The 24,933-nt window shown below is 44.4% G+C and overlaps 1 protein-coding gene across 1 annotated transcript in view; it reads left to right on the top strand.

Annotated features, from left to right (window-relative positions):
- Positions 1–24,933, top strand: part of LOC106981222 (radial spoke head 10 homolog B-like) — a 63,079-nt gene that overhangs the window by 21,323 nt on the left and 16,823 nt on the right. Inside the window, exons 8-18 of the mRNA XM_053213599.1 lie at positions 4,788–4,964; positions 6,285–6,423; positions 7,640–7,761; positions 9,630–9,819; positions 11,494–11,608; positions 12,620–12,699; positions 12,802–12,950; positions 15,592–15,699; positions 20,134–20,265; positions 21,760–21,885; positions 23,737–23,830. Coding sequence (XP_053069574.1) covers positions 4,788–4,964; positions 6,285–6,423; positions 7,640–7,761; positions 9,630–9,819; positions 11,494–11,608; positions 12,620–12,699; positions 12,802–12,950; positions 15,592–15,699; positions 20,134–20,265; positions 21,760–21,885; positions 23,737–23,830 — 1,432 coding nt within the window. The remainder of the gene's footprint in view (positions 1–4,787; positions 4,965–6,284; positions 6,424–7,639; positions 7,762–9,629; positions 9,820–11,493; positions 11,609–12,619; positions 12,700–12,801; positions 12,951–15,591; positions 15,700–20,133; positions 20,266–21,759; positions 21,886–23,736; positions 23,831–24,933) is intronic.

The following is a 24,933-nucleotide window of genomic DNA, read 5'->3' as shown; positions in this document are numbered from 1 at the left end:
GATGGTATTAGCTGTGGGTTTTTCATATGTGGCCTTTATTACATTGGGGTATGTTCTAAATCTCCTTTGTTGAGGGTGTTTATCATTGAATGGATGTTGTACTTTGTCAAATGCCTTTTCTGCCTCTATTGAGATGATCATGTGGTTCTTGTCCTTTCTCCTATCGATGTGATGTGTCACATTGATTGATTAGTGAATATTGAACCACCCTCATAACCCAGGAATAAATACCACTTGATTGTGGTGAATGCTTTTTTTTAATGTATTGTTGGATTTGGTTTGCTAGTATTTTATTAAGAATTTTTGCATCCATGTTCCTCAGGGATACTGGCCTGTGGTTCTCTCTTTTTTTTAACATTTATTTTTTATTTTAGAGGGGGAGGGGATGGGCAGAGGGGGAGAGAGAGAGAAAGAGAGACAGAGAGAGAATATGAATACGAATGAATGAATCTTAAGCAGGTTCCATGCTAACAATGGAGCCCAGTACGGAGCTCAATCCCACTACCCTGGGATCGTGACCTGAGCCGAAATCAGGAGCCAGATGCAACTGACTGAGCCACCCAGGCAGGTTCTCTTTGTTAGTGGATGTTTTATCTGGTTTTGTATTAGGGTAATACTGGCCTCATAGAATTAATTTGGAAGTTTTCCTTTTCTATGTTTTGGAATAGTTTGAGAAGAATAGGCATTAACTCTTCTTTAAATGTTTGGTAGAATCTGGTCCTGGACTTCTGTTTGTTGGGAGGTTTTTTTTTGTTTTTTTTTTTACTGAGTCAATTTCTTTGCTGGTTATTGGTCTATTCAAATGTTCTATGTCCTCCTATTTTGGTTTTGATAGTTTATATGTTTCTAGGAATGTATCCATTTCTTCCAGGTTGTTCCACTTCGTTAGCCTATAGTTTTTCATAACATTCTCTTAGGATTGTTCATATTTTTGAGGTGTTGGTTGTTATTTCTCCTCTCTCATTTGTGATTTTATTTGTTTGAGGCTTTTCTCTTTTTTTCTTGATAATTCTGGCTGGAAGTTTATCAATTTTGTTGATTGTTTTTCAAAGAACTAGCTCCTGGTTTCATTGATCTGTTCTATTATTATTTTTAGTTTCTATATCATTTATTTTTGCTCTAACCTTTATCATTTCCTTCCTTCTGCTGATTTTAAGTTTTGTCTGTTGTTCTTTTTCTAGTTCCTTTAGGTGCAAATTTAGGTTGTTTATTTGAGATTTTTCTGGCTTCTTGAGGTAGGCCTATATTGCTGTATACTTTCTTCTTAGGTCTGCTTTTGCTGCATCCCAAAGGTTTTGAGCCATCGTGTTTTCATTTTCATTTATTTCCATGTACTTTTTAATTTCTTCTTTGAGTTACTGGTTAACCCATTCATGCTTCAGTAGGATTTTCTTTAACTTCCATGTATTTGTGGTCTTTCCAATTTTTTTTCTTGGGGTTGACTTCTAGTTTCATAACATTGTGGTCATATGCATGGTATGATTTCAATCTTCTTGAATTTGTTGAGGTTTGTTTTGTGGGCTAATACATGATCCATTCTGGAGAATGTTCCATGTGCACTCAAATGAGTATTCTACTGTTTTACAATGGAATGTTCTGAATGTATCTGTTAAGTCCATCTGGTTCAGCATGTCATTCAAAGCCATTATTTCCTTGTTGATTCTGTTTAGATTATCTGTCCATTGATGTCAGTGGGGTGTTAAAGTCCCCTGCTATTATTGTATTATTATCAATTAGTTCCTTTATGTTTGTTATTAACTGTTTTATGTATTTGGGTGCTTTCATGTTGGGTGCATAAATATTTACAATTGTTAGATCTTGTTGGATTGTCCTCTTTATGATGATACAGTATCCTCCTTTGTCTTTTGCTACAGTCTTTGTTTTATTTTTATTTTTTTAAGTGTTTGTATTTTTGAGAGAGAGAGAGCAGGGAAGGGGCAGAGAGAGAGGGAGACACAGAATCCAAAGAAAGCTCCAGGTCCTAAGCTGTCAGCACAGAGCCTGATGTGGGGCTCAGACTCACAAGCTGTGAGATCATGACCTGAGCAGAAGTCAGATGCTTAACCGACTAAGCCACCCAGGTGCTCCCACAGCCTTTTTTTTAAAGTCTATTTTATCTGATGTAAATATTGTTACTCTGGCTTTCTTTTGCCATCAATTTGCGTGATAGATGTTTCTCCATCCCCTCACTTTCAATACATTGATTGATTTTCAGATGTTGAATGAACCTTGTATTCCAGTGATATCAACCTGACGTGACCATGATTATATTATCCTTTTTATATGTTGCTAGATTCAATGTCCTAATACTTTGTTGAAAATTTTTGTGTCTATGATCATGAGAGATTTTGATCTTTAGTATTCTTTCCATTTAATATCTTTGCCAGATTTTAGTAACCAGGGTAATGTTGCCACATAAAATGAGTTGGAAAGTGTTCTCTTTAATTTCCTGAGTTTGTAGAATTGGTATTCTCTCTTCTGGAGCCATTTACCTGAAGATGCCAGTGAAGATTTCTGGGACTGGAGCTATCTTTGTGACAAGATTAACAATAAGTTAACTGTATATTAACTATAAAATAACACTTAAAAAATAGATAATGCACTATTCAGGTTATCTGTTTCTTCTTGAGTAAATTTTGGAAGTTTGTGTTATTGAAGGAATTTGTCCATTTCATAGAAATTTATTAGCATATGGCTGTGCATAACATTCTCTTGTTATTCTTTTAATCCATATTATAGGAGATCTATAGTGATGTTCCCTGTTTCTTCTGGTATCAGTACTTTGTGTTTTCTCTTTTTTCTTCAGTCCTGGCTAGAGATGTAGCCATGTCATGAAAATTCTGTAAGGGCCAGTTTTCATGCTATTTATTTTCTCTTGATGGTTTTGAGTTTTTAATTTGATACCTGCTCTTTGTTATTATTTTCCTTCTACGTGCTTCAGGTTTACTATGCTCTTCTCCTTGAGTTGTACTATGGAAGTTTTATTGATTTGAGACATTTCTTCTTTTCTAATACAAACATTTAACACTAACATTTTTTCTGCTAACACTGCTTTATCTGTATTCCATTAATTCTGATATGCTTTTAACTTCTGTTCAGTTCAAATATTTTCTAATTTCCCTATGACTTCCTCTTTTGAATATAAATTATTTTGATGTATATTGCTTAATTTCCAAATGTTTGGAGACTTTATCCAGATTTCTTTCTGTTGTTGATTTTTTGTTTAATTCTATTGTGATCAGAGAACACACTTTGTGTTCTTTACACACTTATTACATTTCTTTTAAATATGTTGTGGTTTATTTTATGGCCCAGAATATGGTCTTTTTCAGTGAATGTTATGTGCATTTCTGCTTTTGTTGAATGGAGTATTCTGTGGATGCCAATTAGATCAAGTTGGTTGGTAGTGTTGTTCTTTATCACATTTCTTCTATAGCACATTACTCTGTTCTGTCTACTTTTTCTACCCATTTCTCAGAGGAGAGTGTTGAAGCATCCAAATGTAATTGTAGATTTGTCTATTTCTTCCAAATCTATCAATTTTTGTTTTATATATTTTAAGGCTCTGTTGTTACGTGTAGGATTGTTATGTCTTCTTGGTGCGTTGACCCTTTTTATCATTTTAAAATTAAATGATAAAAATGAGGGTCATTTTAAATGACCCTCTTTAGCCCTGATAATTTCTATTCCTCTGAAGTCTTTTCTGATAGGAATAAAGCTACCTCAGCTTTCTTTTTAGTTTTTAATTGTGGTAAAACACACATAACACAAAATTTACCATCTTAACCATTCTTAAGTGTCCAATTCAGGGGCATTAAGCACATTCACACTGTTGTGAATCACCTCCATCCATCTCCAGAACTCTTCATCTTCCCAAACTGAGACTCTGTCCCCATTAAACACTCACTCCCTGTAACCCCGCCACTGGCTCATATCACTTAGCATAATGTCTTCAACAGACACAATGGGATGAATGCATAAACAAATGGATGATGATATAAACATACAATGGAATATAATTTAGTCTTTAAAAGGCAGGACATTCTATGAGGTGCCTGGGTGGCTCAGTCGGTTAAGCGTCCAACTTCGGCTCAGGTCATGATCTCGCTGTTCGCGGGTTCGAGCCCTACGTCGGGCTCTGTGCTGACAGCTCGGAGCCTGGAGCCTGCTTCGGATTCTGTGTCTCCTTCTCTCTCTGCCCCTCCCCTGCTCGCACTCTGTCTCTCAAAAAGAAATAAATGTAAATTAAAAAAAATTTTTAGGGGCGCCTGGGTGGCGCAGTCGGTTAAGCGTCCGACTTCAGCCAGGTCACGATCTCGCGGTCCGTGAATTCGAGTCCCGCATCAGGCTCTGGGCTGATGGCTCAGAGCCTGGAGCCTGTTTCCGATTCTGTGTCTCCCTCTCTCTCTGCCCCTCCCCCGTTCATGCTCTGTCTCTCTCTGTCCCAAAAATAAAATAAAAACGTTGAAAAAAAATTTTTTTTTAAATTTTTTTAAAAGAAGGACATTCTGACGCATACTATAAGATGGATGAAACTTGAAGACATTATGCTTAAGTGAAATAAGCCAGTTGCAAAAGGACAAATACTATATAATTCCACTTATATGAGGTACCTAAAGGAGTCAGACTCAAAGGGACCAAAAATAGATGGTGGGTGACAGAGGCAGGGGGCTCTTTGTCCCTTCAAATGAGTTATTGTTATGATCTATTATCTGAATTTTAAATGGATTCAGGTAAAAAGAGAAAATATTTTGAGCATTCCTCATGGAAATTTGCTTTCTTTTCAGAATGGCTTTGGAACACATTCATGGTTTCTAAAGAGAATCCCCAACTCCCAGTACCCTTTGAGAAATGAATACATAGGAGAGTTTGTAAATGGATATCGTCATGGCCATGGAAAATTTTACTATGCCAGCGGAGCCATGTATGAGGGACAATGGGTCTCCAATAAAAAACACGGCATGGTGAGTGCAGATGTGTGAAGAGTACATTTTAAAGAGTTTGTAAAGCAACTAAAATACAGTACAAGGAGTGTCATTCTCTGGTAAAGTGCATCATCCATTTTTGCATAGGATAACCTACTGTCTTATTATGATAACTATACAAATTTTAAAATTATTTCCAACATATCATCAATATCTAAAAGTGTATTTAGAAGTTATTTAGTTGGTTTATGTTATGTACATGTGTGTGTGTGAGGGTGGTTTTGGTCACAAGTAATGGAATATCTAGCTTAATAATCTGTAAGTGTTAAGGAATAAGTGGATTTGGGGGCGCCTGGGGGGCTCAGTCGGTTAAGCGTCCGACTCTTGGTTTCGGCTCAGGTCATGATCTCACGGTTCGTGGCATTGAGCCCTACCTCGGGCTCTGTGCTGATGGTGTGGAGCCTGCTTGGGATTCTCTCTCTCCCTCTCCTCCTCCCCCACGCTCATGCGTGCTCTCTCTCTCTTTCAAAATAAATATATTTTTTTAGAAAAGAAGTGGGTTGCAAGGTTGCTTTGATCCAGCAACTCAGCGATGTTGAGGGTGTCCTTCCTCTCCCCAGGAGACGTCTCCTGCCATGCTGTCAGCTTCACTCTTATGCTGCCCCTCCCTCATGACCATAAGTTGCTGTGGCTCCAGGCTTCATATCCACATACACACTAAGTAGAAGGAGAGAAGAAACTCTTTCCCAGGAAGCTTTCCACAGATGTCTTTAGTTTGGCTGAGCTGACTTGGGTCATGTGCTTACCTCTCAATCAGACTGACTATTGGCCTGGGTTGGACAGATCCCAAGAGAGCCCCTCTTTGGTGATAGGCACTCTGCTGGTCACTAGCATGGTTTGATAAGATACCTTCTGTGACCTAGGGGTAATTGGAGAGAGCTCTTGGGACAGATGGGAAAGGAAGAGAAGGAAGAGAGAGGACTTACAGTGATGTGAGACTCTAGGAGCCTGATTCTATGTGGGTTAAGTACATATTAAAAAAAATTTTTTTTAATATTTATTTATTTTTGAAAGAGAGAGAGACAGAGTGTGAGAGGGGAAGGGGCAGAGAGAAAGGGAGACACAGAATCCGAAGCAGGCTCCAGGCTCTGAGCTGTCAACACAGAGCCTGACGCGGGGCTCGAACCCACAAACCACGAGATCATGACCTGAGCCGAAGTCAGAAGCTGACTGGGCCACCCAGGCACCCTGGGCTAAGGGCATATCTTAAAAACAAACAAAAAAACTCCAAACCTTTGAAAAAGATACAGACGCACATTACCAGTGGTTTTCCTGAACTGTCAATCTCTCTGTCTGCAGGGCCGATTAACGTTCAAGAATGGGCGTGTGTATGATGGCCCATTTTCCAACGACCACATAGTGGAGTTTCCAAATCTTGAAGTTGAGTTCTTAAGTCACCTGGATGGGTCTTCAGAATCTTCCATCAGTGCTGGTAGGGGTGTTCTCCTGTCAGCTGCACACAAATTAACCTGTATTATCTACGGAATCCACTCATCGAAATACACCCACTACTTTAGAAAACAAGTTTCAGGGCGCCTGGGTGGCTCAGTCGGTTGAGCGTCCGACTTCGGCTCAGGTCATGATCTCACGGTCCGTGAGTTTGAGCCCCGTGTCGGGCTCTGTGCCGACAGCTCAGAGCCTGGAGCCTGCTTTGGATTCTGTGTCTCCCTCTCTCTCTGACCCTCCCCCGTTCATGCTCTGTCTCTCTCTGTCTCAAAAACTAAATAAATATTAAAAAAAAAAAATTAAAAAAAAAAAAGAAAGAAAACAGAAGTTTCCTGAGAGAAACTGCTTTCTTTAAAAAACTTTTTTTGGGAGCGCCTGAGTGGCTCAGTTGGTTAAGCGGCCGACTTCGGCTCAGGTCATGATCTCACGGTCTGTGAGTTTGAGCCCTGCGTCGGACTCTGTGCTGACAGCTCAGAGCCTGGAGCCTGCTTCCGATTCTGTGTCTCCCTCTCTCTCTGACCCTCCCCCTTTCATGCTGTCTCTCCCTGTCTCAAAAATAAATAAACGTTAAAAAAATTTTTTTAAGTATTTTTTTTACATTTATTTATTTTTGAGAGACAGAGTGTGAGCAGGGGAGAGGCAGAGAGAGGAGACACAGAATCCCAAGCAGGCACCAGGCTCTGAGTTGTCAGCACAGAACCTAACACGGGGCTCAAACCCATGAACCATGAGATCATAACCTGAACTGAAGTCAGATGCTCAACCGACTGAGCCATTCAGGCACCCCAAAATTATTTTCTTAATAGGTTTTTTGAATACTCTTGTATCCTACTTTGATGGAAAATCTTTTTTTTTTTTTTTATTTTTTTTAATTTTTGAGAGAGCAGATGTGTGAGTAGGGGAAAGGGGCAGAAGGAGAGAGAATATTAAGCAGGCTCCACGCTCAGTGTGAACCCTGACACAGGGCTCGATCCCATGACCCTGAGATCATGACCCGAGCCGAAGTCAAGAGTCAGATGCTCAATTGACTGACGCACCCAGGTGCCCCGGTGGAAAGTCATTTTGACATAACATTGAAAAAATTTTTTTTAACTTCCAAAATCATTTCATTTTTTTCCAAAAGCATTTTAATTTACTAGTTGAATAACATTGAAAACTTTTAACCTTGCTTTTCACAATTATCCCCTCTGTCTGCCTTTATTTGCTAGAAATTATCAGAAAGCTTGATGGCAGTGAAAGTAATTCTGTGTTAGGGTCGAGCATTGAGCTGAACCTAAGTTTTTTGCTGAATATGTACCCCAAGGAACACCAAGCAGAGGAAAAGAAGCAGGTAAAAGCCTTTTGTAATGTTATGCATTTACGTTTTAGGTTTAAATATTAATAGTCTCCAGAGTCTTGGAAACATACAGCTGACGGTGGATCTCCTGTGTCGAGTGTCTTTTACAGGCCTGATAGATGCTTCGTGTACCGTCCCATTTAATTTGCACGGCAAACTTAGTGAACAGGCTTTGTGAGAAAACAGAAGGCCAGATAGAGGGACTCAGCGAGTAAACTACTGCCTCAGAGCCCACAAGGCTAAAGTTAACCCTCACCCCCAGCTTGGTCTGAAGGCCAAGGCTGTGGCCACCCCACTCCACAGGACATGAATTCTGCTGTGCGTCATTATGGGCTGCTGGGATTCAAAAGAACTCGAAACCCTTAGAAATCAGTACAACTCTAGAAATCCACAGAGCCAGAGAAAATTCTGTGTTCCCAGACCTCATTTGATTAACATCTGGAAAATCACATCCACCAAATGACACGTTAGCATTGTGATTCCTGCTTTGGCTGGGGCTTGGTATGAGTCTTCCGTGAAACCATGGATGAAGATGTTTGCAACACACGCACCACTGGTGCCTCGAAATTGCAAGGCATCCTTGCCCCTTTGCCCTGCCTCGTTCTGGCCTCCTCTGGTCCCGGTTCTGTGGGTCTCAAAGTGGTGACTGTCCACTCCCATCCTCCTTTCTTCTCCCGGCCAGCGTCGTAATTCGGTCTCCTGGTATTACTCGCTTCATCTGCTGTCAGACTGTCATTAAAAACGAGAACTTCTGTGACTTTCTCGAGTTACAAAAATGGTACACAACACCTGTAGAAAATTTAGAAAATGCAGATAAGAAAAAGTAAAACAGAATCTTCACCCAGACAAATGCGGTGACCACCTTTCCAGTTTTGTTCTGAGCAAACGTAACTAGAATTGGGAGAATTCTGCTCCTATAATGTCTGCTCATGTGTATTTAATAATAGCCATTCAATGTTCTCCTACAATATCATTTTTAGATGAATAAACATCCATTGATACACCCAAAAAGGAGAGATTTTCTTTTTTTTTTTTTTTTTTTTTTTATGTACATATCATTCACTTTCCACTTTGGAGTTCTTTCCATGTCAACACAGGTAGGTCTTTTAAAAAGTACAGATTTGGGGTTGCCTGGGTGGCTTAGTCACTTAAGCTCCCGACTTCGACTCAGGTCATGATCTCACAATCTGTGAGTTCAAGCCCCACATCGGGCTCTGTGCTGACAGCTCAGAGCCTGGAGCCTGCTTTGGATTCTGTATCTCCCTCTCTCTCTCTGCCCCTCCCTTGCTCATACTCTGTCTCTGTCTCTCTCTCAAAAATAAGTAAACATTAATTGAAAAATATATGGATTTAAAGTCTATCTTACCTCATAATTACAAAAGAAGTATCAGATCTAGAAAGTGAAAAAATTCTGTAACTCAGTTCTTAGAAATGCCTCCAAAAGTGTTTTCTTATAGTTTTTTTGTTTTTTTTTAATTTTAGAGAGTGTGAGCGGGGGAGAGGGGTTGGAGGGAGAGGGAGGGAGAGAATCTTAGGCTCCCCGCCCAGCATAGATTGCCAATGGGGCTTGAACCCAAAGCCACAAGATCATGACCTGAGCCAAAACCAAGACTTGGATGCTTAACTGACTGAGCCACCCGGTCTCTCCTGATAACAGCACATTTTTTAATGTTATACAGAAATTGCATTTTATTGACCTGGGGATGAGCAGGGAAAATACAACATTTGCTGAGCCCTTATAGTGGTCAACGGTAAATGCTATTACTTCACTTGTATTATCTCATTTAATTTATAAAGCAGGTGTTGTCTCTCTTTTGTTCTTATTAGGTAAGATTAAGACGTGCATGGCTTTCTCTTTGTAGGTGGAATATGCTGTCTTAAGAAATATTACAGAATTAAGAAGAATCTATAGCTTCTACAGCAGCCTAGGATGTGATCGCTCTCTGGATAACACCTTTCTGATGACAAAGCTTCACTTCTGGAGGTTTCTAAAAGATTGCAAATTTCATCACCATAATATAACTCTTGCTGATATGGACAGGGTATTAAGCGGTGAGTGTCCCGGTCCTTCAGGTCTTTTGGGTTAAAGATTGGCGTGACGTGTCTCCATGAAACCAGTCAGGAAATGTGGAGGGAGTGACGAAGGCAAATCCCGGGAGAGACGTTCCAGAAATCAACATACCGTCTTCTCAAGGTGCTTAAAATGTACCTGAGACACTCTTGTGAAATAATGGCAACAGTAAAAGACCATCTACAGCAGGGCCTGTGAGCCAAGGTCAGCCCCCTGCCTGTTCTTATAAATAAAGTTTTATTGGAACACAGCCATGTCCATTTCCTCATGCATTGTCTGTGGCTGTTTTTGTCCTGTCATGTCAGAACTGAGGGGTTGTGGCCCACAAAGCCTAAAGATATTTACGTGTGTCTCTTGGCAGAAAAGTTTGCCTGCCTCTGATCTATAGTTTAAAACAACCCAGTAAATTGTGAGGTCCGAAGCAGAGAGGATCAGGGAGGGCCAGTAGCCGAGAAAACACTTGAGGTGGGCTTGGGCTTGATTTCAAATTAGAAAGTTCATGGCAATAGATTTAACAACTTCGAAGGTTCTATTCCTTTCAGCCGGATTCTGGGAAGCAGGCCTTGACAACCTCAAATTATCTACTGGGAAAACAAAATGTCAGGACTGATACTTACTTACTTGAAATGTAAGTGTCGGACACAGATTTTGAGTCCATTTAGAGTCAGAGTCGCCATTAGAATCAAACGTGGCTCAGACCACGCCAAACTCCGAAAGACACTGGAACAAGGTCTCTTGCAACTTTCCTGATAAGTGACTAGGTCTTTCGTGCGATACTTAAGTTTTAGGTGGGTGCGTTTACGCTGTTCATAGTATTCACTACGAGAAAAGGTACTCTGTCACACTCACTTCTTTGACTTGTATACCAGGAGCAAATAAAATAGAAGGTTTTAGAAAATACGAGGCGTCAAGAATGCAGTCTTGACATTTGCAACCAATGCAGATGGACCTTGAGGGTGTTATGCTAAGTGAAATAAGACAGAGACAAATAGCATAGGATCTCGCTTGTATGTCAAATCTGAAAAAACAAAGAAGGGGCACCTGGGTGACCCAGTGGTTTAAGCATCCACCTCTTGATTCCGGGTCAGGTCATGACCTCATGGTTCATGGGACCGAGTTCCTCGTGGGGCTCTGTGCGGACAGCTCAGATCTGGCTTGGGATTCTCCCTCTCCCTCTCTCTCTCTCTGCTCCTCTTCCACTTGAAGCTCTCTCAAAGTAAATAATGAAATATTAAAAATAATTAAATAAAAATTAAAGAACAAAGAAACAAGCTCACAGATACAGAGAACAGAGTAGTGGTTGCCAGAGGGGAGGGATCGAAGAGATGGGTGAAGGGGGTCAAAAGGTATAAACTTCCAGCTACAAAATAAGTAAGTCATGGGGATGTAACGTGCGGCATGGTGACTATAGTTAAAAATAACGGTTATTTAAAAGTTGCTAAGAAGGTCAATCTTAAAAGTCCTCACCGCCAGAATAAAGGAGAGATTTTTGTAACTACGTAGGCGAAGGGTGTCAACCAGTCTTATGGTGGTGGTCATGTTGCAGCACCTAGTGAATGGTGTCGTACACGGGAAACTAATACAACGTTATACATCAGTTCTACCTCGATTAAAAACAAAGTACTAGGCATCCTTTCCAATTTCCTTTATTGTAGCCAATAATGACATTCCGGTTGAAGAAATTCATTCTCCATTTACAACAATACTTTTGAGAACATTTCTGAATTATCTCCTGCAATTGGCTTACCACATCCATCACAAAGAATTCCGGTAAGTACCACTTCTGAAGCTCAGAGAGGGCAGGGGAGACCTAATCAGTCCTGAGCTACAGTGGTGCCCACTTTTCTTTGACGTGCGTGACTACTTTTACATACTCCCGAAGGGAAGGGCCAGAAACAAAAGCGTTTCACAAATATTAACCACAAAACCATCGGATGCCAGATTATACTTCTGAAGCCCCTTCCGAGGTGAGTCGTGTTTCAATGTTGAAACTTGCTCTCAGGGTTTTGATCGGAAATAGTCAACACTAGTCCTTCCTCAGGCCCGAATTTCCCCATCTTTCTCAGATGGGGAATAATAAATTGATTGATCCCCTGTCAGAGAAAATTGATCCCCTGTCTTTTTTTATTGGGAAATAAGTTTTCCAGGAGTGTTGCCATGTTAGTACTTGAGTTCCTACACACCCTTCACTCAGCTGCCCTTAACAATGACATTGTACACGACTACGATGCACCTGTGGAAGTTAAGAAATTAACGTTGGTATAATACCATTAACTAAGTCATGGACATTATTAGGGTTTCCCGGGTTTTCCCAATAATGTCCCTTTGCTGATCCATGTTCCTTGCGTTTAGTTGTCTCCTTTCTCCTTAGTCCTTACAACCTGTGATAATTTCTCAGACTTTGTCTTTTATGGCCTTGACGCTTTGGAAAACTCTTGGTCAGTTATCTTGTAAAATGTCCCTTGATTTTGGTCTGCTGATATATTTTTCATCATTGCACTGAGGCTTGGGTTTGGGGCAAGAACGGCGCGGAGGTGAAATGCCCTTGGCAGCCCATCACATCAGGGGGACGTGGTGTTGATCTGTCTTGGTACTGGTGACATTAGTCCCGATCCCTCAGTGAAGCTGGCAGGAGGCATGACGCTCTACCATAAACCTACTGTGTCTCCCCTTCTGTACCTTCGTGGTTCGAAGCAAATGACTGAATCCACCCCACACTCAGGGAGAGAGGAATTAGGTTCTACCTGCTGGACAGAGAGGTGACTAGATCTTTCTCGTCAGAAACAGAAGCCCATCACTCTTTCTGTGTTTTACCAAACTGATGACTGAGAACATTCACCCAAATGCCGGCCGCGTAAAAGGTAAATACAAAACCAGCAGCATTATATTGACTGTCGCTTCTTTTTCCAAAATGTAGCTTTGTAATCCTTTTTTGACAGTTTATCGTTGCATTATGTTTTTAGGCAATTTATTCAGTGGGCAACAGCGGATGCTCTATTCCATCAGCCACATCAACAAGAGCTGGGAGATTTACACGGTTTACTGCAGACCGCACGCGGCTCCTCCCCACGAGCCATCCATGAAGGTGCGACACTTCCTCTGGATGTTGAAAGTAAGCGCTCGTGACCGAGACTGGTTTCACATATATATATATTTTTTAATTTTTTTTAACGTTTTTATTTATTTTTGAGACAGAGAGAGACAGAGCATGAACAGGGGAGGGGCAGAGAGAGAGGGAGACACGGAATCTGAAACAGGCTCCAGGCTCTGAGCTGTCAGCACAGAGCCCCACGCGGGGCTCGAATTCACGGACTGTGAGATCATGACCTGAGCCGAAGTCGGCCGCTCCACTGACTGAGCCACGCAGGCGTCCCAAGACTGGTTTCATATTAACAGGCATTTGGGTTTTCATTAAAGAAAGGCAACGTGTTCTAGCAACGACACACACATCGTGAGATCCAGGATGGGTTTCCATAGCCAACGAATGTTTACTGGGCCTCTTTGGGCAGAAGCGAGTAATTCCAGGATCTGGGAACACTGGCCCCACATGCTTCCTTCCCAGTGAGGGAAGGGCCCAGGCGACGGGGCCACAGTGTCTTTGCTAATGCAGACCTTGCCGTGTAACAGAAGATGGGGTGGGGAGGGACGCCAGTGTCATTGACAAAAATTATTATTCATCAGAAAGTAACTTAAAGAAGTTATTAGTTTAAATTTTTTTTTTCCAACGTTTATTTATTTTTGGGACAGAGAGAGACAGAGCATGAACGGGGGAGGGGCAGAGAGAGAGGGAGACACAGAATCAGAAACAGGCTCCAGGCTCTGAGCCATCAGCCCAGAGCCCGACGCGGGGCTCGAACTCACGGACCGCGAGATCGTGACCTGGCTGAAGTCGGACACTTAACCAACTGCGCCACCCAGGCGCCCCAAAGAAGTTATTAGTTTAAAAGTTAGCGAGAACACCTAGTTTAACAGTATTCTCATGCCAACTTTTGGTAATTTTTGTTTGAATTCACACCTGTGGGAAGTTAAATGATAAAACGGGAAGGGTCGAATACTAACAGGGAATAGGGAAAAGTCTAACGGTGTCGTATGTATACGAAAACCTGACAGCAGCCTGGTGTCTAATACAGGAAAACAGCTTTTGGGAATAGGTGAGCTTTGGGGGGTATCGTACCAGCTGTTCGTTCACTCCCCCCTTTTGTCATGGCCCCTTACTGAAGACACGAGGTCAGCTGTCCCTCTGGATTGGTCACACATCCGCTTCGGGCTGGCTGCATCCTATCAGAGTTGATTACCCTGTTCTACTTTTCCCCGTATTTCCACTAAAGCAGGACAGTTAGAGGCTTGTATGGATTCGGGTTTTTTTCTTGCCTGGACAAAAGCCACAGGTGGTTCTGTGTACTTCCTGTCACCTTGCCTCAGGAATGTTCCCTTTTAGCGATGTTCAGACGGACCAGTGGTGTCAGCACGATCCTTCCATTAAAACCTAGGAGCCTTGGGGCGCCTGGGTGGCTCAGTCTGTTAAGCGTCCGACTTCAGCCTAGGTCATGATCTCGTGGTTCATGAGTTCAAGCCCCGCGTGGGGCCCTGTGCTGACAGCTCAGAACCTGGAGCCTGCTTTTGAGTATGTGTCTCCCTCACACTCTGTTTCTCTCTCTCAAAGATAAATAAACATTAAAAAAAAAAAGAACGTGGAACCTGGTTTGCATGGTGCTTAGGACGGAGTGGAGGGAGGGCCAGCATGGAGCCAGGCCTTATGAGGTGCACGTTCTCCTAATCCTGAAAAGCAGCACTGACCTTAGTGAAAATGGTCTTTTCTGGGCTGAATGCTCTCTGGTTCAGTATCTCAGCAAACAAACCTGTTTTCAGCGTTGATGCGGATAGGGTCTTCACCTAGACTTTCAGCGAGACTTCGTGTGTTCAGCCCCACCTGGAGTGTTACTTCCAGAGGGGTCTCCATCCTGAGTGCCCACGGCATCCGGGGTTCCTCGGTCCCCCGTCCAGCATTTCCCCACCTGTGTAGCTGGGTTGATATCTCATGTCCGGATCATCATACCCTCCATCCTGTGTTTATGCCTTTTTTTTTTTTTTTTAAGTTTATTTATTTATTTTGAGAGAGACAGAGACAGTGCAAGTCGGGGAGGGGCAGAGAGAAAGGGAGAGAGAGAATCCCGAGCAGGCTCTGCGCTGTCAGCGCTGGGTTTGATCCCTCAAACGGTGAGGTCATGACCTCAGCCAAGATCAAGAGTCGAACACTTAACCAACTGTGCTACCTGGGCACCCCTGTGTTTATGCTTCTAAAAACACTTTCCTTGCAGAGGAATTAGGGTAGGTCTAGAGAGGTAAATATCAATGTTAATCTAGAATGCTTTTCAAAAGGGTCGGTTTCAAAGATACTCATTTCTAGAATACCTCCTTAAAATGTTATATGGATATAAACTGACATTAAAAATATGTAACTATCAGGGTGCCTGGGTGGCTCAGTCAGTTTAAGGGTCTGACTTCGGCTCAGGTCATGATCTCACGGTCTGTGTGTTCGAGCCCCACGTCAGGCTCTGTGCCGACAGCTCAGAGCCTGGAGCCTGCTTCGGATTCCGTGTCTCCCTCTCTCTGTCCCTTCCCCGTTCATGCTCTGTCTCTCTCTCTCTCTCTCTGTCTCTCAATAATAAATAAACATTAAAAAATTTTTTTTTAAATATGTAACTATCTGTAATTATAGGCAATTATAGTTGAATTGGTTGTTTCTTTTACAGGACTTTAAAATGATAAATAAAGAATTGACACCAGCCAAATTTGTGGAGGTCATCGCAGAGGATAATCCTTTCATGCATGATGGCATTGACAGCAACTTTGAACTTGAGGTTTGTCAAGAGGTGTCACAAATAGAGCAGATACAATCCAAGAACCAAGATTAGACTGAAAGGCATTCTGACCCCAATATGTAAATATGTGTAGGGCTCTATACATGTGTATATATACATACATGTATGTATGTTCATGTGTATCTATGTAGCTATATCTCCTTGATTATATTAGAAAACTAGAGTTAATATAAAAAAGAATATTTCAGATATCAGGAAGTGAAATCAAAAGAATATAAAACTATAGTTGATCCTTGAACAGCACCAGAGTTGGGGATGCTGACACCCCCACGCAGTCAGAAATTCAGGGGTAACTTCAGACTCCCCCAGAACTTAACCTGCCTGCCGTGGACTGGAAGCCTTACCGATCACATACACAGGCGATTAATACATATTTTGTATTATACACTGTATTCTTACAATAAAGTAAGCCAGAGAAAAGAAAACGCTAAGAAAATCATCAAGGAAGAGAGAATACATTTTACACCGCTGTCCTGTATGTGTCGGAAAAGATGTATATGTAAGCGGTCCCATGGGGTTCAAACCTGTGTTGTTCAAGGGTCAGCTGTACGATGCTATTTCTTGGAGAATTTAGCGATTTAATACACGTGTATGTTTCTCTGGCGGGCCATGTGTCTCCTCCAGTGAATTAGGTGTATCTTTGGTTTTCAGCGCTCCTTGCCGAGGGGCAAGTCTCCCTCCCCAGGCTCGGTCTTTGCTTCTGCAAACGGAAGTGGGGCAACTAGTTGATGTGTTTTCGGTATACGCCATACCTCCCACCAGGAGTGTCTACTCTGTGCATTTGTGTCTCGTGGACACGTCCTAAAGGTGGGGTCCGTGTGGCTCCCTCCACTCGGCTGTAACCATTTGTGTTCAGGTCACCAGGGTCCCCACGATGGCCCACCTAGGGGTCCTGCCCAGTACACCAGTCCATGGCCCTGCCATGGCCCCCGAAACGCGGTCTCTCCCACCTCCAACACGTTCTTCCCTCCATGTCCCAGGTCTTCCCCTTCCCTCACCGCCGGCTCCTTTCCAGCTTCTTCGCAGGTTCCTCCTCTTCTGCCACACTCAAGACCGAGTGCCCTGGACTCAGTCCAGGGTCCTCTCATCTCATGATCTTAAGTGCCACCTTTCTGAAGACAAGGCCACCGTTGCTGTCTCCAACCCAAACCATGCTCCCTAGCCCCAGACGGCCTGAGTCGGAGTGGCCCCTCACGCTCCCCACAGCCCAGAATGTCCCACACCCCAAACGTGTGACCTCCGTCTTCCGCCAGCGTACCTCAGCCTCCCATGAGTGGGGCGCTGATGGCCTCAGCCCTTCCGTTGTCAGGGCATTGTCACAACGACTCCTTCCTCTCCTACCCCACATTCACATCTTCAGGAGATCCACCTGAAGAATGGATCCAGAATGTGGCACCTTCCGCGCCGGCTGAGCCACCGACGGTCCCCTGGAAAGCTGCAGTGGCTCCTAACTCATCTTTTGCGTTTGTCTCTTACCTTCCTACCTCCCGGGGCAGCAATCAGGTCACGTCCCTCCTCTGCTCACACCCCCAGGCTTCCCATCTTACGCGGAGTAAAGGCCCTCAAGACGCTGATGGCGCCATCTTTCCGAGTCCTTGTCTGACCGCTGAGTCCCAGCTGCCTCTGTGCTGTCCCCTGAACACACCTGTCAGGCTCCCACCTCAGAACGTTTGAACTTGCTAACCCCCACCCCACCGTTTCGGGGGGGCTTGAGTCACAGGAAAGTACTGCCTGCAGTTCTGAAAGCGAGTCGTCAGAAATAAGGTAGAGCTGGTTCCGTCTGGGGCTGTGGGAAAGGCCTCTCCCCTTGGCTCGTAGACGGCCATCTTCTCCCCGTGTCTCTTCACGTTGTCTTCCCGCTATGGGTCTGTCTCGGTGTCCAAATCTCCCTCTTATAAGGACAGTGGCCATGCTGGATTGGGTCCCCCACCCTCACGACCTCATTTTAACTTGATCTGTAAAGACATCATCACCAGGGATGCTTAGGTGGCTTAGTCGGTTGAGTGTCCAACTTCAGCTCAGGTTTTGATCTCATGGCTTGTGGGTTTGAGCCCCGTGTCAGGCTCTGTGCTGACGGCTCGGAGCCTGGAGCCTGCTTCGGATTCTGTGTCTCCCTCTCTCTCTGCCCCTCCCCTGCTTGCACTCTGTCTCTCTCAAAAATAAACATAAAATTTTTTTTGATAAAAATAAAAATTTTAAAAAGGCATTATTACCAAGTAAGGTCACATTCTGAGGTTTTGGGGGTTAGGACTCCCCACTCTTTTTTTGGGAGACACAGTTCAGCCCAAAAGAGTCTTCCCTCTCGCCTCCCCCGCCCCATTCCTTGAAATTCATGTCCTCTTATGTATAAAATACACTCACCACATCCCAGCATCTCCAGAGGGCTTTGTCATTCCAGCATCAATGCTGTGTGAACCTCTCACCTGCCTCTGTGTTACTTCTACCTTGTGATGCTTGTGAGTTGCCTTTGGATCTTATCCAACCTATGAGAATAACTTCATCTTGAACAAAATCTTTAGGCTGTTTTCTACAAACTGACAAGCAAACACATAAGCCGGGACCCACAGAGTTGGCTAGGATTGCAAATCTAAGGCAAGATTTTATCCGTCTGATGTTTTACAGAACAGCCAGGTGGCATGGTGTCGTCTTCAGAGTTTGCTCTCTGCTGGGAAAGATGTGGGAGTAGCATGAGCAGAACAGCTAATAAGAACGCAGACCCCTTCTTGTAGGTCCTGCTTCCAAGGTGGATGTTTGGTGTCACCTCAAGACCGGTGACAGTAGGTGCCTGGGTGGGGCAAGGACCTGCTGGCCTGTGCTTTTGCTTAACAGTTACAGGGGCGCCTGGGTGGCTCAGTCAGTTAAGCGTCCGACTTTGGCTCAAGTCGTGAACTTGCAGTTCGTGAGTTCGAGCCCCGCGTCAGGCTCTGTGCTGACGGCTCCGAGCCTGGGGCCTGCTTTGGATTCTGTGTGTGTCTCTCTCTCTGCCCCTCCCCTACTTGTGACCACTCTCTGAAAAATAAGTAAACAAACATTAAAAAAAATAAAAAGATAACAGCTACAAATCCCAGCCACTAATGATTCAGCACTTGAGACAGGCCCTTCACGCCGATTATCTCCTCCCATCCTTGCGACAAAGCATATGGTATCGACCCCGTCTTCTAGGTGAAGAGACTGAAGCTGAGTGAGGTTCAGCAACTCAGCAAAATGGTAGAGCCTCTGCAAATAGGGGTTGACATGTTGGTAGGACACTTGGGGAATTTGGCAGGTGGTGAGCAGGGGCAAGGTAGGGAGGGTCACAGGAAGAGTCAAATTAGGGCACAAGAGACTAAAAGTGTCCATCCAGCCCTTGAACTAAGCAGATGTCTCATTTACCGGCTTGACCCATCCTCGGGCAAGTGTCAGCACACTCTTGGCCTAGGGGGCACTGCTGCTGAGCCTGGCGCCTCTGTTCAAATGAGCAGACCTGTTCCGGGTCAGACTCAAAGGGCCCTGGGTTCAGGACCAGCAGACGTGACCGGTGGACGATCAGAGTCCAAGCAAGCCGTCCCTGCAGGCAGGTGCTGCCCAGGTGGGGGCAGGCCTGGGTGTCAGGTGCACACACAGCAGGGGTGGGTGTGGCTGCCAAGTGGGTTACACCTGCCCTTGTCACTTTGGTTCCCAGATGCCACTTCCCTCAATTTTTGTTCAACAAAAAAGGAACCCTTTTGAAAATGACTGTCCTCGGGGCACCAGGGCGGCTTAGTCAGTTGAGCATCCAACTGTGGCTCAGGTGATGACCTCACAGTTGATGGGTTCAAGCCCCACGTCAGGCTCTGTGCTGACAGCTCGGAGCCTGGAGCCTGCTTGGTATTCTGTGTCTCCCTCTCTCCTTGTCCCTCCCTCACTTATGCTCTGTCTCTGTCTCTGTTTCTCAAAAATGAATAAATGTTAAAAAATAAAGAAAACGTCCTCGATTAGTGAATATAAAATAAAATGCTTCTAATAGAAAAGTGACTTAACAAATCTACCAATAGAACACACAGTCTTTTACTTTTAAATTTAAATTTAATTTATTTTTGAATGAGACAGAGCACGAGCAGGGGAGGGACAGAGTGAGAGGGAGACACAGAATCTGAAGCAGGATCCAGGCTCTGAGCTGTCAGCACAGAGCCCGATGCGGGGCTCGAACTCACGAACCGTGGGATCATGACCTGAGCCAAAGTTGGATGCTTAACTGACTGAGCCACCCAGGCGTCCCATGCATAGCCTTTTAAATATCATAGTTTTTATTTCCATTCGGTGTGCACCCACGACACTTGAGCGCTGAATGAAGTGGCTTTCTCTGGAGACAGAAGCCAATAGCCACATGGATCACTGGTCCACCTCAGGGTGGGTCAGAATGAGTGAGCCCCTTTGTATGTTCTTATATTTCAGCTGGTCTTCCTGGAGTTCTTTGAAGCTCTCTTAAGCTTTGCACTCATCTCTGTTACTGACCAAATGACTAAATCCTACTTGAATTTTCTGAATGACGACTTGCCTGGAAACAAACATGGAAGCCCCCGTCAGGTAATAATAGTTTAGAATCTACAGTGCGAGGAATGGTTTCATTCCGGAATGGCTAAAGTGCCATCAAAACTATCTTGGGCTTTTGTAACCCTTCAGGAAATAACGTTAAGACTGAAGAGAAGACCTAAGACCCCCTTTCACATTTTGAAAGAATGTGTATTGCCTTTTTCTTTAAGTTAGGGAAAAACGTGTTCCCTGGTCATGATCCAGGGGCCTAGGCTCCTAGCCACATTAGTGGAGATGTCCTACAAGAAGGTCAGCGTGGCCAATAAAACACTGGGCAGACCAGGAGGCTTAGAACGCCTGAGGTATTTTGTTACGAAGTGTGTTGTTATGCAGTCTGGCATTTACAAGAGTGGAGAGCCTGTCCCAGAGTGAAGTCGCTAAGAAATATCTCCTGAGTGTGCATAAGATACCAGGTGGGTCCCTGAGGATGGGGCCAGCTCACACGTCAGGCCTGCTGGACACGAGACTCGACCGCAAGACCTCAGCGGATCAGGGCAGCTCCAGCAACCTACCGAAGGCTCCAGCTGCTGGGGCAGATTGACACAGACTGGTTTTGGGTGGGGGTGTCAGGCCAAGTAGGCTTAGAGGGTTTCTGATTTTCGAGCCGTTCATTTGGACCCACAGGGAGAATCTTGGGGGCCAGTGGAACCTCACAGCTGGGTAACTCTTTAGAGCCACACGTACAAGATCATCATTTGTTGCGTAAAGGGTGACTTCTCAGAAATCCCCTGATGTATCTCGGACTCCTCGTGTGCTAAGAGCTTGCTTCATGTTCCACTCCACCTCACAGTCCATCCCACCAAGTAGATATTCCTCCTCCGGCTTGAGGATATGACTGATGGCATCTCCAGGTCATCTGGGAGCCTTGTCATGGGCCACAGTCTGAGTCTGGGGCTCTGCTCTGAGGGAGACAAACATCCACCTTAGTTTCGTCCATGATTTCATGGATGGCATCACTCGCACTCCAGTAAACGAGTGCGAACACTGGTCTAGGGATCGTCCTCAGAAACCATCTGATCACGTTCACTTCTGGTCTTCAGTAAGTCATTCCAAATGTCCAACAAGCTAAATCCTATTATGTCCGCACGATGGAGTATGACTCGGTGATGAAATAACTCATGATAGAGGATACAACAAGGATGAATCAAAATTATGCTGGGTGAAAGAAGCCAAACCAAAAAAAAAGGTACATCCTGTTGTGATTCAAATTACATAAAATTCTAGAAAGTGCAAAGTAATCCGTAGGGACAGCAGATCGGTGACGATGAGGGAAGGGGGGTTGGATTCCTAAGGGGCACAGGACACCTGTGGGTGATGGGATATGTTCACTGTGTTGGCTGAGGGGAGCGTTTCACAGGTGGTGGACATGTCAAAAATCATCAAGTAGTACACTGTGGGTGTCGCTGACCTGTAAACTATACTTTGTTAAAATCGCGTGCGTGTCTCCACGGCAACCAAAAATCCTCTTACGTGTTTGTCCTTGCTCAGAACATCCAGCACAGGAGTTCAAGTGTAGGAACAAGCCAGGAATCTGATCTGCAGGACAGCAGCACCAAGTCCTCTTCAAGCAAGCTAGGACCCATGCTTGACCTCAGCAAAATGAGGAAATCAGAGGTTTGTTGTTGTTGTCTTAGTTTTCTTTTAAGTGTTTATTTTTGACAGAGAGAGAGCGAAAAGGGGAGGAGCAGAGAGACAGGGAGACACAGAATCTGAAGCAGGCTCCAAACTCTGAGCTGTCAGCACAGAGCCCAATGTGGGGCTGGAACCCACGAACTGTGGGATCATGACCTGAGCCAAAGTCAGACGCTTAACCGACTGAGCCACCCAGGCGCCCCCAGAGGTTCATATTTACAACCAACCTCATAACAACGGTTACCTGCTTGCAGTATCAGTAAGCTTCGTGTGCCTCCTGTGTGACGAGCACTCTCTGTACACTGGTGATCTGCCGGGAAGCGAGAGCCTGAACTCTCGTAGACTTGCCATTCCAGCGAGTGGAGGGAGACAAGTGAGTGGTAGTTACGGCCAAGGCTCCTGGGGTATTTACCAGGTGTGCTCACTTCCCAGTCTGAGCTCAATTAATACTCCCAACCCCCATCGGGTACTCTTACTATCTCTGGGAGGGAGCCCCGGTGCTGGAAGGTTAGGTAACCTGCCCGCAGCCACGGAACCAGTAGGGAGTGCACCTGGGAGTCTTTATGCAGGCAGTCCGCCTCCAGAATGCGCACCCAGGACCACAGTGCTACACTTCCTCACATGAGGCGTGAGCGATGTGGTGGAGATTGAGTGACACGGAGAGGTGGTGACGGGTCTTCTGATGAAGCGACATTTGAGCATGCAACGAGGAAGTGAGGAAGCAAAGCATGTGATCATCGGGAGGAAGACTGGTCTGGGCGAGGCCCCAAGGTGGAAGCATATTTGGGTTTTTGAAAGGAAAGCGTAGCAGTCAGTGCAACTGCACGGGAGGGGTCCGGGCACGTGAGTTCAGCGAGGCAGCAGGCTGGACCAGGAGGGCACTGGCCGTCGTGAGGACCTGGCTTTCATTCTGAGCGGGATGGGAGGGCCCCGGGGCACAGGATCAGTAGGCCCGCCGGGGCTTCACTGTTGACGAACCAGTAAGGAAGCTCTTGGAATTATGTGCAGGCCTGTGGAAGGCTGTGAAGTCTGAGAGGGAGAGATGACGAAAGAATGATTCAAAGCTTTTTGGCCCAAAGGACTGGAAGATGTGGTTGCCATTTGCCGTGAAGGACAAGGCTGGGGCGGGGGACAGGAATTTGGGGGCAAAATTAGGGCGCTGGTTTTGGACACCTTGGCTTAAGGTGCCGGAGCAGACGTCCAAGTGGTACAGATGGAGACACAAGTCCAGAGTTCAAGGGCCAGATCTATGTGGAGGCAGACATGTGGGTGTGAACAGCATATATATATATATGGTAACTAACACCGTCAATATCTGAACATAGGTACAGTTAACGGTACATAGTAAACCCCTTCCCAACAGACCCAGGGAAGACTTTGAAGTCTGGTTTCTTAGGAAGAACTTTTTAATGGATACAATAAATCTGTTATTCATTTCCTTAATTGTATAAGTAGCAATGTTTAATGCAGGTTAAAATTAGAAATAGCCTATTGTTTTTAAGTTTGTTTATTTTGAGAGAGACAGAGACAGCGTGAGTAGGGGAGGGGCAGAGAGAGGAGAGAGAGAATCCCAAGCAGGTTCCGTACCATCAGTGCACAGCCCAATATGGGGCTCAAACTCACGAAACCGTGAGATCGTGACCTGAGCCGCAACTGAGAGTTGGACACTTAACCGACTGAGCCACCCGAGTGCCCCAGAAATAGTTTTGTTAGTTTAAAAAGAATGGCTTTGTTAATAACTTTCTAATTACTTATAATGCAGAAAATTAGTTTGGGTCCACAATGATGCAGAGATCATATTTTGCTTTATGATTTTTTGTTTTTATGTAAAAGCCCAAGATCAGGAAGTCTCTGAGTGATGAAAGAATTTCCCAATTGAATTTTAAATCTCCAGGAAAAGGCCTAACCTTTTTTTTACCTCAAAATGGTGAGTAGTTTCATTATTGAACGCTAATGTTTGCAAACTGTCACTCGTAAATAATATAAAGTTGATAAAAACATACAAGCGTCTTTTTAGAATGTAATTAGGCTGCCAGGGCCACTTCCAATCCTGACACCCGCTTAACAAAGTTTACTTTCAAGGCCTGATCTTGCTGAGTTTTTTCTCTTTGCCTTTATATTTTTTTCCTGTGTGACTGAGATGTGATTTACGATGCTGCCGAAATTTCAGGTATACGGTGTAACGATTTGACATACGTATATTGGGAAATGATCGCCAAAGTACGTTTTGTTAACATCCGTCACCTCGTGTGGATAACTGATAAAAAGAAAAAAAATTTGTTTTTCCTTGTGATGAGAATTCTTGGGATCTACTCTCTTAACAGTTTTCTTCTGTATCATATGGCAGGGCTGACTATAGTTGTCATGATGTATATCACGTCTTAGTACTTACCTTTCAACCGGAAGTTGACTGACTTTTGACCACCTTCATCCAATCCTCCTTATCCCCATCCCCAGCCTCTGGTAGCCACAAGTCTGGTCTCTTTTTCGATGAGTTTCTTGTTTTGTTTTTAATTCTACGGGTAAGTAGGAGCATACAGCATTTGTCTTTCTCTCTGGCTGGCTTATTTCACTGAGCATAATGCCCTCAAGGTCCATCCAGGTTGTTACAAATGGCAGGGTTTCCTCCTTTTTAACGAATGAATAAAATTCCATTGTGTCTATTACCACAGCTTCTTTATCCGTTTTTCCACTGGACACTTCGGTTGTTCCCATGTCTTGGCTATTGCAAATGAGGCCGCAGTGAGCGTGGGGGCGCAGACATCTCTTCCACATAGTGTCTTCCTTTGGCTATATTCCCAGGAGCGGAATTGTGGGGTTATGTGGTACTTCTGTTTTGAATTTTATGAGGAACCTCCGTATGGTTTTCCCCAGTGATTGTACCAATTTACATTCCCTCCAACAGTGTACAAGGGTTCCACTCTCTACCCGTCCTTGCCAGCATGTGTTACCTCTGGTCTCTTCGATGCTAGCCATTCTAACAGGTATGAGGTGACTTCTCACTGTGGTTTTGACTTGCATTTCCCTGAT

The sequence above is a fragment of the Acinonyx jubatus genome, chromosome E3 (genome assembly GCF_027475565.1).
Source record: "Acinonyx jubatus isolate Ajub_Pintada_27869175 chromosome E3, VMU_Ajub_asm_v1.0, whole genome shotgun sequence".
Taxonomy (NCBI): domain Eukaryota; kingdom Metazoa; phylum Chordata; class Mammalia; order Carnivora; family Felidae; genus Acinonyx; species Acinonyx jubatus.
Note: the sequence above shows the minus strand (reverse complement) of the source record. Positions and strands in the feature narration are given on the sequence as shown.